Genomic DNA, 19,215 nt, shown 5'->3' with positions numbered 1-19,215 from the left:
AGATGTTCAAAACCCACCTGGACACTTTCCTGTGCAACTTACTCTGGGTGAACCTGCTTTGGCAGGGGGGGTGGACTGGGTGATCTCCTGCGGTCCCTTCCAACCCCCACCATTCTGTGATAAGCTTGGAGCATTTTTTTTCACTGCTTCAGGATGGCAAATTTTTTCTAGGGCAGGATTATTGCTGCTGAATATTTTACCTCTCAGAACAAAAATTCACACTACTTACTTGAAATATCTTCAAATCCATCCCAGAAATCTCCTACAGTAGCTCCGGTGATTATTTCATTAGTCCTGCAGTTAACCAGATCTACTTCCTGTTGGCCAAATTCCTTTCTAAAGGATTCTGGTCTCCAGAGGTCTGCATTTAATTTGTGATGCACTCCTGAAAGCATTACAGGCTATGAAGAAGAAGAAGAAGAAGAAGAATATATTCTGAAGAATTTTTAAACACCATAAATTCCAAATCCAAACAGAACAGGGTAATGCATAGAGCATACTGAACATGTGAACACAGGCACCTTGTGAACACTGCATTATCCAAAACAAATGCTCAGCCTGCCTTACCAGAATTATGCTGTGCATTTATTTCAAGTTAAGAGGCAGCTTTGTATGCAGATCCCCAAGTTCAGCAGTGTGGAAACTGATTTCAAACAGTAAAATATACATCCTTTTATCCAAGGATCTAACACTGTTCCTGTAGTCCATTTTATGAAGGTTTAGCTTATCACTGCAGGAAGTTTGTTACCTGCACTTCAATTAAGGGTCAAAGCACATGAACTGAAAATGGAAAGAAAAAGCAGAAAAACTTCAGTACCTGTCCCTGCTTCCAGCACTCCCTGAAGACATTCCAATTACTTTCATTGTTGGGATCTTGAAGACACAGCAAACGGTTATCACACAACCAGTAGTGAGGTGTATCAAAGCCCATTATCGTAGGCTTTATAGTCAACCCTTGAGGTTTCTTAGGCAAGTCTGTAACGGTTCTATTTTGCACCAGGGAAGCAAAAATGTCATCAAGGATTTTGGGTGTACTCTTGAGTCCATTGTCTGTCTGATTAAAAAAAAAAAAACACAACAAAAAAACAAAAAAAAGCTGGTGACTTTTCTGTTACCTTGTCCTGCAGACTTTAAACAAGATATTTGCTATTTGCAAAATTTTTCACTTGAGCTCACAATCACACAGAGAAACAAGAGTCTGCAGAACTTTGCTGTCTAGAAACTCACCATCATTAAGTGCCAATGCCATTTCTGACACTTTGTCTACAGCATTTGGCCTACAAAGTCCTGCTCTGATTTACATTTTGGCAACAATGTGGAAAACCATGAAATACAGCATGGAGCAGGAGTTTATATCAAAGAACAGCAAGGCAGTTTCCTCAAGGAACTCTCAAGGCCAATATTTTAGTCCACCATTTTAAATTCACATCTAGAAAAGCAAAAAAAGCCCAGGAACATCTCAACTGAACCAGTCTGCAAACAAGGCATGAGAGAGTCACATAGAATCACAGACTGGTTTGGGTTGGAAGGGACCTTAAAGATCATCCAGTTCCAACCCCCCTGCCATCAGCAGGGACACCTTCCACTAGACCAGGTTGCTCAAAGCCTCATCCAGCCTGGCCTTAAACACTTCCAGGGAGGAGCAGCCACAGCTTCTCTGGGCAACCTGTTCCAGTGTCTGACCACCCTCACAGTGAAGAACTTCTTCCTAATATCTCATCTAAACCTCCCCTCTTTCAGCTTAAACCCATTTCCCCTTGTTTTGTCATTAACTGCCCTTATGAAAAGTCCCTCCCCAGCTTTCTTGTAGCCCCTTCAGGTATTGGAAGGCTGCATACCAGAGAATGTTTTTCCTTCCATCTATAAGTTCCTTGATGCTTCTCTTTTGAGTCTGATGGACATGCCAATCAATGCACCTGCCAGACACCAGCCTAAGTAAATTCATCTGTTTATCAATTGGTTCCAAATCCCTCACACCAAGCAAGACTTGCTGAAGGCACCACTAAACTGCTACTCTAGAAAGCACTGACTGGTGCACTGCAACACAGACACTGGATTGAAGACAGAATTTTACCTACTGTGAACTTCTACCAAGTGTCTGTGGAAGCTGTTCACAGGTTTAGGACAGCAGTCTAAGCCTGGTATCAAGACAAACCTGTAAATCAAAATTTTTCATATACCTTTCCTCCAGAAGAGTTGAGCAGGTTCCGCAAGAACCCCGTGTTGTTGTTGCTCACGGGTGTTAATATTGCACTGTTGAATGTCTGCAGGGCAGCAGGAGGTTTAGCTAAACTAGGGAGTGTCTGAAGAGGTTTGTTTTCATTCTTTGAAATAGGTATGAGGAGTTTCTCTGAAATGAAGAAAAGAACACATTTGAGAATGAAGCAAGGATTTATCCTCTGAACCACAAGCATATGCTTTGGATTTTTATTTTTTTAAGAAGATACTCCTATATGCATATGTATATATAAGCACACATATCTAGATATCTCCTCTCAATACATGAAGATGAAATACTTTTGCTTAACTTTCTTCAATACTCTGAAGGTTTTAAAATCACACATTCTAAAATAAATACATTCTCAAACTGAATTTTCAGGAATATTTGCACCAATGTGGTATTAATCCAGTTTTTAAAAAAGAATGTGCTAACTGCCAGGTCTTACTCCAAGTTATTGCCATGGACTAGTTTTGCAGTGCAGGCACTGAATGCCCATCCCAGCAGGCAGATTACATCATTCTCAACACAAGATATTGCTGGGTCTGATCTATTTTCTTCTGACAAACAGCCACAAAGCGTTTACTCTTCACCGGTTCTGCACATACCTTTGTTTTCTTTATTCACGTTTCCACTTGTTAGGTTTGATAACCAACTTAATGAAGGAGAAGTATTTACTGAAGCAGTTTGTTTACTTCCAACTGCTGACTTCAGAGGAGGATCATGTGTAGTGACTTGTGGGCTCAGGACAAAGCTGTTTTGTTGAAGGCTGGCCCTCTCTCCAGGTACCAAGTTCTGAAAAAACAAAGTGAGAACTTGATTAGACACACGCACACTCTACTCAGAAAGGGGAAGCAAACAATAAAATGTCCAAACTTGGGACAGTTTTTTCTCAATTCTTGGGGAAAAAAAAAGTTTTTCCCTTCAAAAAAATATCTGATCTCCACAAGAGGTCAGCATTTCATCTCAGTATCGGCCAGAGATGACAATCCAGCGGGATTCATAGAAATGTTTAGGTTGGAAAAGACCTTTAAGATCATCAAGTGGATCCAATTCAGGGTCCATGACCCCTCAAGACAAGCACAGGAAGCTGAGTTACCCAGGTGCCTTTTCTGGGACTGCTTTGGGAACCAAATGCACTTTTAACAGCAGTGCTCTCGCAACTCTAGTGACAGCTGATGTTCAGACCAGGGCTGAGCTGGAGGTCTAGTTCAGTAGACTGAAACAAATATGTAGCACTCCTCTAAACTTTTATCTTACAAAGGTGGCAAAAGTCCACTCACCTGCCAGGCATATGAGCGCAGCACTGGCCTGGCCAGCACAATCCAAGCACAGAATCCCTGCACATCTCCTGTGTGGTTACTTATCCACTCGTTTGGAGGGTCTAGGTAACAGGCTAACCAGAACTGCTGCTTTGGCCTGGGACTTCTGCAAGACTGAGTAAATTTCTTCTCTCTGTTCAAACACTTTCCAGTCAAGAAATTACTCTGCACTGGGTTTGCCTATTGCTACATTTATTTCATCTCCTAATGGCTGCTGATGCTTGGTAAGGATTACAAACATGACATAACAGAAAACACTTCAAACTGTAATAAGCTTACCCTCACACAACCAGTGCAGTACCTTATTTTACAGAAAGAGAGGTACAGATAAATTCCAATGCAGCTGTTTGTCCAGGGTCACAGAGGAAATCAAGAAACAGAAGCCTGAAGCTAGGTCAGTCATAGGCTAACTTTTGACTCACATGACAATCTTCCCTCCTTTTAACACTTCACAGTATTTTTTGTCTCTTCTGTTGATTACCAACACCAAAATCAAGTTTTACACTGCTTTTTACACTTAAGAGAACACATATACTCTCAAAATAAGTTTACAAATAAGCATACCACAAAATTAAAATTGCTTAATTCAGCTGGTTTCTTGCAAGATCCTACAAACCTAAGCCATTAATTTGTGCTCTATTTTCAAAAGCAAAAAAACACTACATCCATCTACCAATAAATATATGATGGGGCTTTTTTGGGGCTTTTTTTGTTTGTTTTAATATAATCAGCAAACTTCCCAGCAAGATTCCCAGAGAAATCAGTGCTTCTCCATACTGCTCTAGCCCTCACTATTTCAGTCATGTTTAGTCTTTTATTAATTCCAGAGCTCTCCCACCCTAGTGATTCTTTTAGATGCTGCATGCATTACATCTCCAGGACCCAAGGGATAGCCTACACTTTGCAATTATTCCCACTAGTCTATTCTTAAGACTCTTCTCCTCATCTGATTCTATTTTTGCTCTTATAAATTGTCAAGAATAGATCACTTACTGAGGCATCAGCGTGTCAAAGGGACCCAATGGCATTTTCCCCAAAACTTAAAAGGGAACTGAACCAGAAAGATTAATACTGAACACAAATTTTTGAACAAAACCCTACATGGTGGGGTTATCAGGGGTGGTCAGGATTGGCACAGCTACAAAGTCAATTACTACTGGCTTCAAACATGGGTAGCAGACTGAGGCAAACCATACTGCACAGACATAGTGTGAGACAGCAGCAATACCTGTTTCGAATCCTCCTTTAGAGTTGGCTTTGACAGTGCTTTGAACTGCTTATTTGCACAAGGACAGTTTGCCTTTATTCCCCATTTTGTTCTTACGGAGTGAACAATATCACCAACATCGTACAGAGCTGAAGGAAGAGAGTCATTAGTGAGCTCACAGGTAATTAGAACATCCAGCATTCCATTATAATTTTAAGAAACTGTGTATGCCATGTAACCCAACAATAGTACACAAACAGTTCATGGTCAAACAAGAAGTTTTCCTACTTCTTTGTAAAAGTCAAATATAATAAAATAGCACTAAGCACACAGGCTCTTCCAGTCTTTGGAAAACAAACACTTTTACTAACTTTATAACTAAAAAAAACCCCCTCAGTACAGTATCAACAACATAAAATACAGAAAGCCTACAGCATTTTTTTCACCCCAATAAAATATTTAAAATACCTTTTCCAGGAATTATTTGTGTAGGCATTAGATTCTCTGGTTCATGTGCCTGCCCCTTCACACATTTAAACCAGGAGAAAGTATCTGAGTCATCATCTGTAAAACAAAACCATTAAATTGTTTTATTAGTGCATCTTTCCTCCTCCTCTGGAAAGCTACATATTTTACTGTTATTGCTATATGAAACCACAATGTCTACAACACAGCCTTTTTGTTGGGAAGGTTTATTGTCGTGTTGTTTAAAGCTGTTATTGACTTCCAAGTTCAAAATACAAGTTTTCTTTCCCCTCTCCTCCCTTTGTTTAAAGTAGCAAAGTGCATTCTCACCTTCATGTAAGCCTTTTTTCCTCATCCTGTAACAATCCACACACACCCCAAAGCCACACTTGGAGCAGACCCAGTGAAGGTTGAAGATTGTGGTGTCACAGACATCACACATTTCTCGAACTCCACGAACTGCACGCTTCCAGGCTACCTGTCCTGTGGGAATGGACAGATTAATCAAAGTGGTAGTTTTAGCAAGACAAAAGATTTGCATGTTAAATAGAGCGATGTTAAAACACTTCAGTGATGTAAGACTCAGACTTGTTTTTGTATTGGAACTCCAAAACAAGTAATTTGCTGTTACAAACACAGACAAGTAGGTCCACAACAGAGTCTAAGCAATCAAGACTGTTCTGCTTTCTGCTGTGCAGCACCAACTACATCTCTTACTCCTAATGTGTATTTCCCCAAGTTAACATGCACACTGCTAACATTCTCCCAAGTGGAAACTCTGCAGTTATCCTAGAAAAAATTAAGTTACTACTACCAAGCTAAGCCTAATGTCCAGCTTGCCACAACCAGGTTGTCCTTGCCCGCTATGCTATCAAATAGAGCACAAGCAGCTCTCTTCCTTTTAGTCAGATTTCTGTATGTTTAGGTGTGTATCAGGCCTTCTCAGACTGGTGAGCTGTTCTCTGAATGACTGACCACTGCTGCTCAGGCTCCTTATGTACCCACTATATCCCACCTTTCCTCACCCAAAGTCACTTCTTCAGTTCACTCAAAACATCCCAAACATTATCTTCCACAAAACCATACAAGCCCTTCCAGGGCTGCATTACATACAGGTTATTTTAGCCCGATCTTCATTCCATTATGTTGCCAACTAGAAAACAAGACTAGGCAAAAAGCACACATCTGCCTCCTCCCACATCCTTCCACACTCCCAACTTCTCTAAAACTTTTCTGCCCACAATGTTTCTTAATTTTAAAAGCAAGTCATGAGAGACCATGTCCTAGCATATGCTAAAAAACCCACACCAGGTTCCAGTACATCTGCTGCTTTTGTTCTGTATAATGCCCATTAACTATGTATGGAACAAAAGTAGAATAACTTGTCACAATTTGTTCTTAAGTAGGAGGTAAAAATTGTTTGACTACTTGCTCCAAAATTCTTCCAAGAGACAAAGGTCTAAACCACCAGCTCCATTCTTCTCTGCCTTTTAAAAACCACATACTACAGTTACTATTTTCTAGGCCAATCCTCCAATTTCCCCAAAACAGAATGAAAGGGTTTTTATTATCTGTTGCATTTCATTTTTCTGATTTTGTCCTTTTCTACTCTTCCTATTCTTTTGTTTCCTCTCTGCAGTTTGATCTTGTTTCCTCTTTCTGTAGGATCTCCTTTTAGCACTTGGTGGCCAGGGAGCAATGTGACCTAACAAGTTGTTCTTTCTACACTAGTCAATCTTTTACTACACAGGGATAATTTTACTTGTGCTTTGCTACTTATTCCTTAAGGAACTCTCTTTAAGGAAGCTCTCAGAAATAATTTTCTCCCTCACACTTGTTTGTCTCTTGGCTCTACTGACCAGTCTGGTAACTCAATGGTAAAAGAGAAGGGTTGAGCCTGAGACATACTGGGGGGTGCAAGAGATATTCAAACTTAAATGATCCCCTAAAAAGTAGTATCTGAACAAAATATTTTGACTTTTTGGAAAAGGTCAGTTTGTCAGAGACAGAATTTTTATGAAAAGGTATCATTTCAGCTGAACTCTGCCAAGAAATGTTCACCATAATTTCAAATCATGGTGGCAGAAGAACCCACCTTTTTCCTGTGCCAACTGAGTGAGCACTCTTTCACTGAACTGTTCAAAGAAGACCAAATATCTAGACTGTAAATTACTTCTTTCCTGCCCAGGGCATTAAAAATATCCTCCATTTTAATGAATTTGAGTTCCCTTAATCTCACCAGCCAGGGCAATAAACAAGCAAAGAGGAATTCATGACATTTTGCTCCTTTCAAACCAACTCCTGAACTCCATGTCTTTGTTTTTTTTAAGTAGAAGATGTTTCTGGTAGGCATGCTAACATCTTCTGCTATTAAGAAACACAACACCTCCCCTTTGTTTCATGAATTCCACCCAAATTTCATCCTTCTCAAAGTATTTCAATATTTTTCTGTACCTCTCACTCTGGTTATTGATACTTTGGCTCCACAGGCCTGACTATGTTCCAGTTTAAGCAAAGAGCAGAGCTTGCAGATTCCAAGTAGCCTGGGGCAAGACCCCACAGCAAACATTTCTGAAATACCTCAAGTCTTCCCTCCCCTTCTGAAGGGCATTCAAGCCTGTTCAGTTTCTTCTTCTATTCAAAACTTTGGACTGACTAGTAAACTGATAGAATCTTTATATAATAATGTCAATACTACTCAAATGCAGAGTCATTGGTTAGAGAGTCTTCTAATCTGTGCTGCATCTCAGTCATGGAGTTATAATACAAAAAATAAACACAGTTTTAAGAGTCATGCTACTCTGAGAAGTGATTATGCAAGATCACAGCCTTACCAACTGTCTGCTCATGTTTGCTACAAAAAGGAGAGAGACTTCAGGGACAGATTTCTTAGCAGGGCCTGTTGTGACAGGACAAGGAGTGGTGGTTTTAAACTAAAAGGGAGGAGATTTAGACTAGATATAAGAAAGAAGTTTGTTTCATAATGAGGATTGCAAAACCCTGGCACAGGTTGCCCAGAGAGGTGGTAGAAGCCCCATCCCTGGAAACATTCAAGGTCAGGTTGGATGGGGCTCTGGGCAACCTGATGTAGTTGAAGATGTCCCTGCTCACTGCAGGGGGGGGTTGGACTAGGTGACCTTGAAAGGTCCCTTCCAACACAAACCATCCTATGAAAAAGGTTCTGATGTAGCCAGAAACCTGTGTTTGAGGATGTAAGGTCTGCCCTGTCTGCACTGATGAAGCTCTACAGTCAGTTACCCCTCAGTATATCATAGAATGGTTTGGGTTGGAAGGGACCTTAAAGATCATCCAGTTCCAAACCCCCTCCACCTCTCTGGTCGATTCCCAGTGGAGCTGTACATATCAATCATCACCTGAAACAGCCCTAGGAGAAAATTTTAGGTGGAAAAAAATTTCTTTACTGACATGACAGGCAGCATTAGGTCCATTATGCAAGAACAACAAAACAGGACCAGAGCAATCTAACAGAATCTGCCCACTCAAAATGAAAGCTTTATTTCATTTACATGCTAAGAATAGATTGTTGTCAGCTGCCTGCTGGTTTGGGGTTTGTTTTTTTTTTTTTTCCCCACTTTGTTTCATAACAGAATTACACACTCTGCAACAGGAAATGTAATTTGAGAAACTGAGAATAGTCTTCTGACATAAAGAAGGGAAGAATTACTTTTCCCCTTCCCCCTGCCTGTGAGCAAAGAGTTGTTGACACTAGTCCATACTGGATTTTAGCCACTACCCCTCTCTGAGAGGGAAACACTCGAGTCTTTGATGGCATCTCCAAATGCATGCAATGTATCTCACACAGGTCAACAGATTCAAGTTTCACATAAGCTATTCAAATACAGATTATTTTAACACAAATGGATCTTACTGTGTGGTTCAATCGTAGACATAACTTCCTTTTCAGATATCACCAGCTGACAAAAGTGATCTCCAATGTTGGCCAGGATATACTTTGCTGTGTCGAGATCTAGACCCACAACATTTTTTGATAAAGGTAGCCATAAGCTAATAGCCTCAGGGTCATATTTATTTGGAGTTAAAAAGCCTTCCTCACGCAGTATTCCATGCTTATTAAACTGCAACCTATGGAAAGAGGGGGGGAAAAGGAGAAAAACCCATCATCTCAAATGTTTTATTAGTTTACAATCATTCCAATGAGTCAATGCCTGAACTCTAAACATGTATGTCAATGAGTTTAACACTCAGTGGTTGCACCAGATATGGGTAAACACACTTGTCATTTACATTAAGCATGCTTAATGTAATGTTTGTTTAAAAAAAAAGACTCAAAACATCAGGTTTTTTTAGTAAGGTAGATTTCCTAAGGATTTTTTTTTATTCAAACATTAAAAATTCAGGTTAACATAATTTTTTAAATGCACTGGCATCAAGGATCACATCTACAGGAGGTAACAGTAAGAATTTTAATCTATAATCATGCACAACTCACAGGAGACACCAAAACACCTTAAAAACACAATAAATTTCAATAACAATTAATTTCAAAGTAGCTGACAAAAAAAATCCAGCAAAAATTGAGTAAGATATTCTTGAATGATTCTGAGCAGAATGAATGAATTCTGTCTGTGTTGTTAGTAGTTTATTAAATCAAAAACATCGAGTTCTGCTCATGTTTTCAGAAACCTTTTTACTAAATGCTGTAGAGGGAAATCAACTCCTGATGACAACATGTGCTCCCTGTAGTGTTAAGCGTGGCAAGAAAACACATGCTGGCAACTGGTATCACCAGACCAACATCATCTTCAGACTTTGCAAATTTCACAATCAATAAAAAGAGACAGTTCCATCAGCTTCAAGTTCTAAACTGAAGGATTCAACTGCTTTGAACTGCACTGCAGCTCTGCATTTTTACCCTGAGAAGAGGAATTAGCATAGTCTGTTGTTACTCTGGACTCACACATTTGCAAATAATTTCAAGATTTACTAGAGCAAAATCTCTAATCTGAGTTAAATAACCAATTAGTAACACTTTTTTTTTTTTAATCTTTAGCTACAAAATGTGCAAAATGTACAAATGAGGCAGTGTTGCAGTGGAAGAGCAAACCTCAAGAAACAAATCAGAGTGGAAAATATTCCCCCCCATGTTCTGTGTAAGCTTTCTGCTGTCAGTTTTCTCTCTTCAAAAGATCTTCAGGCCTACAGCTTCTTTTTATTCTAACTAGAGACTCAAAAGAAAGTAATTCCTCTGAAAATCAAAAGGAAAACTGAGAATAAGCTTCCTATCTCCCTTGTGATAACCAGTGTTTTTGCTTTTCCTCTCTAAAATCACAACCATTACCTTCTTCCCATAAAACACAGTCCATGCCTCAAAGCTTAAATGGGTGTGGGGGAAATAAAAAACAGCATGCAACAACATCTGGACATAAGATCAAATAGTTCATGGAAAAAATTTACACAACTTGAAAACAAAGGAAAGGACATGTTAAAATCCAGCCAGACATTGCAGTTTGACAACATCCACCCTGGGCTTACAGACAGGCTTCAACTAACGGTTTAACACTCTTTCAAAAAGAGTTCCTCATGGTGTCATAAGAGCTCCAGAGATACAACAATCTAGAGACCTTGACTGTTGAACTCAAGAACCAGGCTCTGGGGCTGGTGGGTGGGGTATAACAGATCTGAAGCTGCAGATCAGGTTTGGAAAAGCAGCCAGCACTCCACAGTCACCAGATTTTCCTTAAAGTTGTCTTGCTGACCCTCCCAAAACCCAGTGAGTGCACTGATGAAACCTTTCCATGGCCAGCTTCGACAAGTGGCAAACGCTCTCAAGTGTCAAGTGGGACAAAGAATGGAGCAACACAGTGTAAATGGTTATTTTGCCCATCACTATTCCACTACTACAGCTGAAAGCTGCTGGCCACTTCCTGCAACACTTCCACAGCTGTGGATCTATGTCCAACATTTCATATATCCAGCCACTAAACTTCAGGAGACACGCAGGGAATCTACTCTCTCACTGCTACCTCCAGTACCACTGAGCTGTAGCACTCAAACTAAACTCATGTTATCCCATTGGCACTCAGCCCAGAACAGCAAAATAAAGATCTCCAAGTCCTGCCAAAATATTTTCTACTCAAATAAAGCAGTTTTCAAATTTCTAAGGGCTAAAAAACCACAGAGACAAGCTCTCATTAGTTGGGTATATTAGCCTGATAGTTAACAGCACACTGACAGCTAGCAGTTTTGAACCAAAGAGCTAAATGAGATCTCTATAACCAAACAACTGTTTTTACATCTGTCCTGGAAGATGAAGATCCACGTCACAGCAACAGTGAGCACTCAACAGCCCCCCTTTCAGAAAAGGAAATAAGGTTCTATGTCCAACTCAGATATGTGGGGCATGTTACTCACATTTAAAGAGTATCAAGGTCTACATAGAGTCAAAACTGTTGTTACCTTCTGAAGTGAAAGAATCGACAAAAGACAGTGGAGTCTCTCTGCTCTTTGTTCTTCCGATAGCTGTCCAAGCGGCATTCCCTGCATTTGTGCAGGTGAGGGGCGATGTTATTGCAGGAACCATCCTGTACAAACGCTTCTCCACTTTGCTGCAGCTTCTTCACTTTGGAAGGATCTGATAAAATTGACTTGCGAACAATTACTGCAGGGAAGAGCAGCGTTCATTAGACAAGCTTCAGTTTCTCACATAAAGGTGCAAGCAAATGTATTTTAGTGAAAGGTCCACGTCAACTTTTCCTGTAAGTTCCACATTACATTGAAACAAAGTCATGCTAAAATATTTGTAGTTGGCAGAAACCTCTTTTCAGCTCAGTAGAAACTTTCTCAAGCTCTAGTTCCACCAGAGTCATAGTCTGGGAACACCAGTTTAACATTTCCTTTTGCTCTTCCACAGAGGAATATTTTGATAGAGCATCTGCTTTTAATGAAAGTTCTTCAGCCATCAGGGATGAAATCATAGAATGGTTTGGATTGGAAGGGACCTTAAAGATCATCCAGTTCCAACCCCCCTGCCATCAGCAGGGACACCTTCCACTAGACCAGGTTGCTCAAAGCCTCATCCAGCCTGGCCTGGAACACTTCCAGGGAGGGGGCATCTACAACTTCCTTGGGCAACCTGAGCAGACCAGGCTATGAAGTGACCACATTTCACAGGTAATGAAGGAAGAAGTACAACCTGCCCATTTCTCAGTCCTGTGTTCACCCTTCACAATGCAACAGCTTTCAGCATCTTCCTATAACAGATGCCAAACATCTCCCTTCCTCCCACACCGTGGGAGGGGCACAACAGTGACTGCTTGGCTGGCTGTGCGCTGTGTTAATTATGGAATAGCAGCACATGGTAATCCAAGACCAAGCAACATGAGATTGGAAAGAAAGAAGAGGTGGGTGTGTGGGGAGATTCCCAGAACCCCAAATGATCAGCTATACCATCTGATGCACAGCACAATGCATAACAGCAGGAGTCCAGCTCCTTAAACAGCTACAGCCTTTCCCATTCTGTCCCATGAGGAAGATTTGAAGAGCTCACCAAGTTGAACTAGCCAAAGAAAACACTGAAACAAGGTGGGTTGTTTAGGGGTTGGGTGAGCTTTGATTTTTTTGTTGTTGTTGTAGGTTGGGTTTTTTGCTTTGTTTTCAGAATAGTTATTAAATGAAAACCCCTCTTGAACACAGCTTTGTTAAGAGTAACTTCCATCTCTTACCATGCTTACAAAATTTAGGACCACTGCTACAAACAAAGCAGACTCATTATGCCATCAGCATTTGCATTCCAAACAGAACCCTGGTTTTGTAACCCGTTTTGCCATTCTGTTCATGCATTTTGAAACAGCTTATTTCTAGAAATTAATTATTAGTCCTTTTCCTTTATCAGGAAAGGATGTTTTTTCTCAAGTTTATTGTATTCCTCTTATATAAGAACCCACAAGTGACTCAAATTCCAGATTCACTACACAAATCACTAATTTTGTGTAGGTTAAAGGACTGACTTGTATGTAGTTACACAGAAACTTGTAGTTTCAAGGACTTTCAAATGACAGGAAGTTTTACAAATACTTACTATTATCCTGGACCTTGGCACTTCCACTCCAAAAAGTTTCATGTTCATTTCTGTCATAAAGAATCTCATTTGAATTTCTTCTAATAAAAGATTCCATGTCTAGAAGTTCATCAGTCTTGTTTCCTTTGCGGCTGTTCTGGCTATTGCAATTGCTTTGTGATTTAACTCCAGACTCAGTGAAAGAGAGAAGATGAGCATCTGAGGTTGAGGGTCTACAATCTAAAGTCCGCTGCAGTTCAAGAGTGCTACTGGCTCTGGGTATTGCTATGGAAGAGTTAAGGTGTTGCAACTGTTTGACAGAAATGCACTCTTTTGCAAAGTTTGTTGTGGGCTTCAGAAGAGGTTCATTTGTATTTTTCAGGTTTGTTCCTTTTTCCTTAGCTGCATCAGTCAAAGATGAAGATCTCAAGGTTGTGAAAGAGGTATATTTACCATTTTGATCATTAAGATTTTGTGTTTGTTCTTTAGACATAAACCCCACTTTAGAAAAGGCCGTCGTATCTTCCTTCAGTGGTTTAATTCCAGTATTAAGACAAGAAGGATGAGTTTCCGGTAAGCTTCGTCTACATGTGCTGAAACACACAACATGCAATAATTAGACAAAGAAAAAGGTGTCCAACAAATCGGAACATCAGCTGCTTAATCTAGTCACATTTAAAGCTGGAAAGAAGAAATTTAATTATCTACTTTGGATTCTGATGTTCCAAGATTTTAAATTTTGTGTGAGGTTAAAAAGAATTGTGGTTTTGAGGCAATATTTTTTGTTTTGATTTTTTTTTTCTTAAAATGAGTTGGACAGAATGATAAAGCTGTAGACACACACAAATTTAGGTGTGTCCAGCACTCCACTACCTTCTCTCACAATTAAACAGTTATTTTCTCCATGCAAGAGACACATGAGCAAATGCATTTCACTTGCGTGTCTGTGTGAGAAGATTCTAATACTCAAGGAACTTCTGTCTGGCACTGAAAGTCTATATTGGAGACAGTAAAACTGCATGCACACAAAAAGCTCAAACAAATAAATATTTTTAGGTAAAAATACTGATAGGGAAAAACCCTAAACCACTTCCTTTAAAGCTAATACCCAAAATTTGAGTTTTCCTGTCACAGTATTTCTACCATTATGTTCGAGACAGTACTGGGGGTAACCAAGAAGTTTAAAGACACTGGTGTTCAAACAGAAATCTAACTGAGGACTTGTACTTGATCTGCAAGAAACTAGTGTACAGAACACCTGCCTGAATGTTCTGTTTTTCTTGAGGACAGGGGAGGAGTGCATTTGACAAAAAGCAGGCACTGCACCTGTCCATAACCCATCAGTTTACAGATGAGTGCAATGAAGCAGTAGATTTGGCTCATGACAATGACTACCACAAAGATAAAAAAAGAAAAATATGGCATAAGGAAGTAAATTGTGTACCCAGGGCAATGGAGTAGAGCACTTTTCTATGCCAATATTAAAGACTACTAGTTACTACAGTTCTTTACAATGACCTCCGAGTTTGTTTTGCTAAGAATTTGAGTTATTTTGGGAGGAGAAAATGTCTGTATAAGCACAAGCTGATTCCTTACCCCTGAGGAGTTTCTGCACCAAGATTGGGCGGTGAGTTAGCTGGCAGGGGCAGGCCTTGATGCCTTTGGTCTTTATTAGCAGGAGTGCATCCTAGCAATGCTTCACCTAACACAGTTGGTACTGACTGCACGTGTCCCTGACCGGGAGAAACCTGCAAGAGAGATTTTAACAGTTAGGAGAATTCAGGGGAACAGAAATGCTGCTTTGCAGGGTTCAGCTTAAAAAGAAATATACATTTAATAGTCCTTCCCACTGTGTTTAATAGAGCTCATTGAAGACCATTCCTCACTCAGTCCATAAGATGGAAAGACCTTAGAGTGTCCTTTTAAACCTTATAGGTTCCATGAAACACCATCCATGTTAATTCATTTTCCCCCAATTAACAATAAACTTTTTTGGGGGAGGGAAGATGTATTAAGAAGGTGGAAAGGAAGACAGAAAGGTTTGTTCTTTGTAACTGACAGTGCAATGGTCTTTCTAAAATAATTGCAATAATCAGAATTCAGAAATAGCTTTCAGAGCTCATCTTATCATCGTAGAGAGAATTAAAACTGTGTAGTTTGACAACATCACAAAAAACAATCTAGATGTGAACTTCCCTGCAGTGAGAAAATCTTTGTACCAGGATTCTATAACATGTTAAGTAAAGAAATCCTGTGTTGATTAAATCACCAGCCTTACAAATCTACAATTCCTAAGAACACAATAAGCCTACCAAATTAGCAAGTGTCTTTAAAAACAGTAGTTTTTTGAGAGCCTCCTTCTTCAGCTCTAACATTCGTGTTCCACTCCCATGTGCTCAACTTCACTGCTGGAAGTTACACTACAGACTCACTACCATCAACTCCCCAAATATTTTCTTTCTGCTTTGGTATAACACAGCTGTCGGGCAAGCTCTCAAAAAACCCCCACTGGAATTAATTAACTCTATATTAGAAGTCAGAGTACTGTCACATACTAAGTAAAAGAAAAAAAAAATATATGGCTTTAGCTTATCACTCCCATATATCCACATCCACTAAAACCAAAGAAACAAAGTTCCTGTTTTCCTTATTAGAAAGGACACTCACTGGTAACCTTTTTGAGAAAACAGTTGCAAGATATTTCCCAGGGAGTACAAAAATGATAAAGGATCCAGTCCTTTGAAGAAAGGCAGACTAGAAAATTAATAACTTCACTGCTTTAAGGAAAAGCTATGGTGAAACAATTCAGATCACAGTAACTCTTCTGCAGGACATTTGGAATATGAAATAGAGAGCAGCTCTGCATGCATCAAGCAGGCTGAATACACAGAAAGATAAAGAATGGCAAATAGAGCACCTGGAAGATGCTAAAGGTGCTCAAGCATGAGCTATAGAAACAACACAAGTAGAGTATGACTGCAGTGCACTAGCTCCTTCATGCTGATTTGCTACACGTTCTTCCTCAGCAGTCAATACAAGATAGAAACCTCTCTTCATTGAGGAGTTTTATCCTGTACTTGCTGCCTCGTGCTGTATCTTTGTGAAGATTTCTAGTAACTCTACCCAGTCATTAGCCAGACCTACGTAATTGACTCAGGACAGGACTGACTGCACAGAAGCCAAGAACCAGAAAGCCAAAAAACCCCAAACCCCAAAACAAAAACCCAACCCCCCCACCCCACCACCACTCCAGAGCTTCCAGAAGGCTAACTCCTGCCAAAATGCAATTTTTGGTCTGAAACACTGGGGCAAAATTACAGGGTAAGTTTGAAGCACTATTCTTTAGCCAAGCCATTATTTTTCATTTGCATTTCTATACTTAAATTACCCAGATTATTTTTTGACCTTTGAGACAGTTTTCTTAGATCTCAGTGATACTTGGCAGGTCACTCACAGAAGAAATAAAATGTAGAGGAAGTATTAGAAAAGCCATGTGCCCTTTTTGTATTGAAACAACATTCTTCTAGACCATGGCTTGCATTGCTTGAATCCTCAAAGCACGCAGCTGTAGCTTAAGGCTTTGGGTTTAACTACAACACAGTGGAAGAAAGAACGTGAAAAGCAAGAGTTACAAACTTGAGAGCTGCTTTATGTTTTCTCCAAGAGAGAGGAGAGGGCAAAAAGCACATTTAGAAAAAAAAAACCAAAACAAACCAAACAACGTTCAAGGCTCAGTAACTTTTTCTCTGATTATCACAAGGCAAGATGTTTTACCCATGCCTAGACAAGTTTCAAAGGACTCAACACACCCTCCCAAGGATTATACTTATTATTCCACTTTCCTATCTAATCCTTATTTAAGACTGTTCTGAGAAATGACATAACCATTACATAACAGTCACATATAACACAGTAAGACCCTACCTCAGGAGAAGATTTTGTGTGTTTAGCATCAACACTTCCACTATTCTCAGATGACTTCCTTTTCACACCCCCAATTCTCTTAGATGAATCTGGAAGAGAAGGTGATCAAGATCAGTGTATTTATCACAAACATGCTCCTTAGTGTTTGAAGTACAAACACCAATAGATCTTACCACATTTTCCATTGTTGTCATAGATGATTTCAACATGAATTAACTCTGGATCAAGAGTTTTTAAAGCTGGAATCTTGGAAAGGAACAAAAACACAGAAGAAGCCATTTAGAGAGGTGAAAGTTACTGTTTGAATGTATTTATCTTAGATGTGGTATAGACTAAGCTAAGACACTTAACTTCTAAGTTCTTTGAATACAAAATTGGATTTAACAATGCCTTGTTATGTGTCTCTCTATGAAAACAAACATATGAACTGGTGCTTCAGAGCACTGTCTGCAGAGTATAGAAAGCAAAGAAACCAGGATCTTACATTTGCCTCACTCTGCAAATAAAAAACTTCAGGTCTCCCTCATTTTGTGTAGAAGGTCATTTCATAGAATCACAGAATGGTTTGGGTTGGAAGGGACCTTTCAAGGCCATCTAGTCCATCCCCCCCTGCCGTGAGCAGGGACATCTTCAACTAGATCAGGTTGCTCAGAGCCCCATCCAACCTGACCTTGAATGTTTCCAGGGATGGGGCTTCTACCACCTCTCTGGGCAACCTGGGCCAGGGTCTCACCACCCTCGCTGTAAAAAATTTCTTCCTTCTATCTAGTCTGAATCTCCCATCATTTAGTTTAAAACCATCACCCCTTGTCCTGTCACAACAGGCCCTGCTAAAAAGTTTGTCCACATCTGCTATTTGATAATTCTACCAGCAGCATGAAGTAGTACAGAAACACTTTGAGGTAATACATTATTCTGCACCACACTGCTCCCCAGTTTTAAGCTTATTACAGTAAGAACAGAATTAAAAATGGTGTTGGTGGGGCTACAAACACAAGATCCTACCCATTCTCTATCTCTGTAAACCCACAGCAACTGGTTCTTACCTCCTGACAGTTGACTTCTAGAGTTCTTGTAGCTGAGTTACCATTGACAACAACTGCTGTGAACCACTGAGTAGATGGATCCAGGCTATAAATTCTAATTTTTGAACCAATTATATTTTTTCCACCTTGAAAAAAATAAAAAAAAAACACAAGAAAAGGGAGTTGAAGAAAAAGGGAGCATGAAGATCACTACAGTTGCCAACATGAATTCTTCAACAGGTACCACATGCAAGATGCAAGTAAACAAAAAACTGAGAACCTTGAGACACCTTCCACATAGTTGAGAGGGGGCAAAAAAAAAAGCATGATAAAACTATGTTCCAACTAAATCCTTCCTGGAATAGTTAAATGAAATTTTCAAAAAGTGGAAGCAGTATTTAGAAGAGGTTTTATCTCTAAAACAGATTGCTGTAATTTACACCATCACTGCAAAGATTTCCCTTCTGACTCAAGTACTTATTGCCAGAGTTTTCCACTACAGAGTGTTCTTGTACCTTGTACCAAGCGTGTTTCATCTACATGTTTCTTAACCAAAGCCTGAATTTCTTCATTAACATTTTGATCATCCTTCAGAGAAAGCCTGGAACTGTCCACATCCTATTTAGGAAAAAAATATAGAAGTTGGTATTCAGGATAATGCTTTTGATTAACAAAACACCATATTTAGGAACAAGATAGCAGCAATTCATACAAGTCCAACAAGTTTCTCATTACTCTATGTTCCTTCAGCAATTAGGACATTGTATTTACTGAGGCAGACATCATTTCCTTACCACTAATCTGGATTGATCACTCTCCAGGTCCACTTTAATATTGTTTTGAAAACAACCTGGCTTTGGTTTACTACATTACTAATGAGCACTAGATTTAACTGAAGCATCCATTTTTTAATTTAGGATTTTAAGTTCTCAGAAGTAACAATTGATAAGTAGCCCTGAGCAGATGTAAATGCTATATTTTAAGTTGTGTATATATATATGTATATATATATATAT

General features: G+C 39.6%; 1 protein-coding gene across 1 annotated transcript in view; it reads right to left on the bottom strand.

The window, feature by feature from the left end:
- Window positions 1–18,817, bottom strand: part of KDM3A (lysine demethylase 3A) — a gene marked incomplete at its 5' end in the record, with an annotated part of 25,541 nt that extends 6,724 nt beyond the window's left edge. The window contains 15 exons of the mRNA XM_010168854.1: window positions 230–401; window positions 818–1,054; window positions 2,181–2,350; window positions 2,827–3,013; window positions 4,769–4,896; window positions 5,216–5,311; window positions 5,543–5,695; window positions 9,102–9,316; window positions 11,651–11,852; window positions 13,272–13,843; window positions 14,847–14,998; window positions 17,175–17,263; window positions 17,348–17,420; window positions 18,221–18,345; window positions 18,715–18,817. Of these exons, the coding sequence (XP_010167156.1) occupies window positions 230–401; window positions 818–1,054; window positions 2,181–2,350; window positions 2,827–3,013; window positions 4,769–4,896; window positions 5,216–5,311; window positions 5,543–5,695; window positions 9,102–9,316; window positions 11,651–11,852; window positions 13,272–13,843; window positions 14,847–14,998; window positions 17,175–17,263; window positions 17,348–17,420; window positions 18,221–18,345; window positions 18,715–18,817 (2,674 nt within the window). The remainder of the gene's footprint in view (window positions 1–229; window positions 402–817; window positions 1,055–2,180; window positions 2,351–2,826; window positions 3,014–4,768; window positions 4,897–5,215; window positions 5,312–5,542; window positions 5,696–9,101; window positions 9,317–11,650; window positions 11,853–13,271; window positions 13,844–14,846; window positions 14,999–17,174; window positions 17,264–17,347; window positions 17,421–18,220; window positions 18,346–18,714) is intronic.
- Between the last annotated feature and the right edge of the window lie 398 nt (window positions 18,818–19,215).

This window comes from Antrostomus carolinensis, unplaced genomic scaffold (assembly GCF_000700745.2).
Source record: "Antrostomus carolinensis isolate BGI_N321 unplaced genomic scaffold, ASM70074v2 scaffold5975, whole genome shotgun sequence".
Classification (NCBI taxonomy): Eukaryota; Metazoa; Chordata; class Aves; order Caprimulgiformes; family Caprimulgidae; genus Antrostomus; species Antrostomus carolinensis.
The sequence above is the reverse complement of the archived record's forward strand: the minus strand, read 5'-3'. Positions and strand labels throughout refer to the sequence as shown.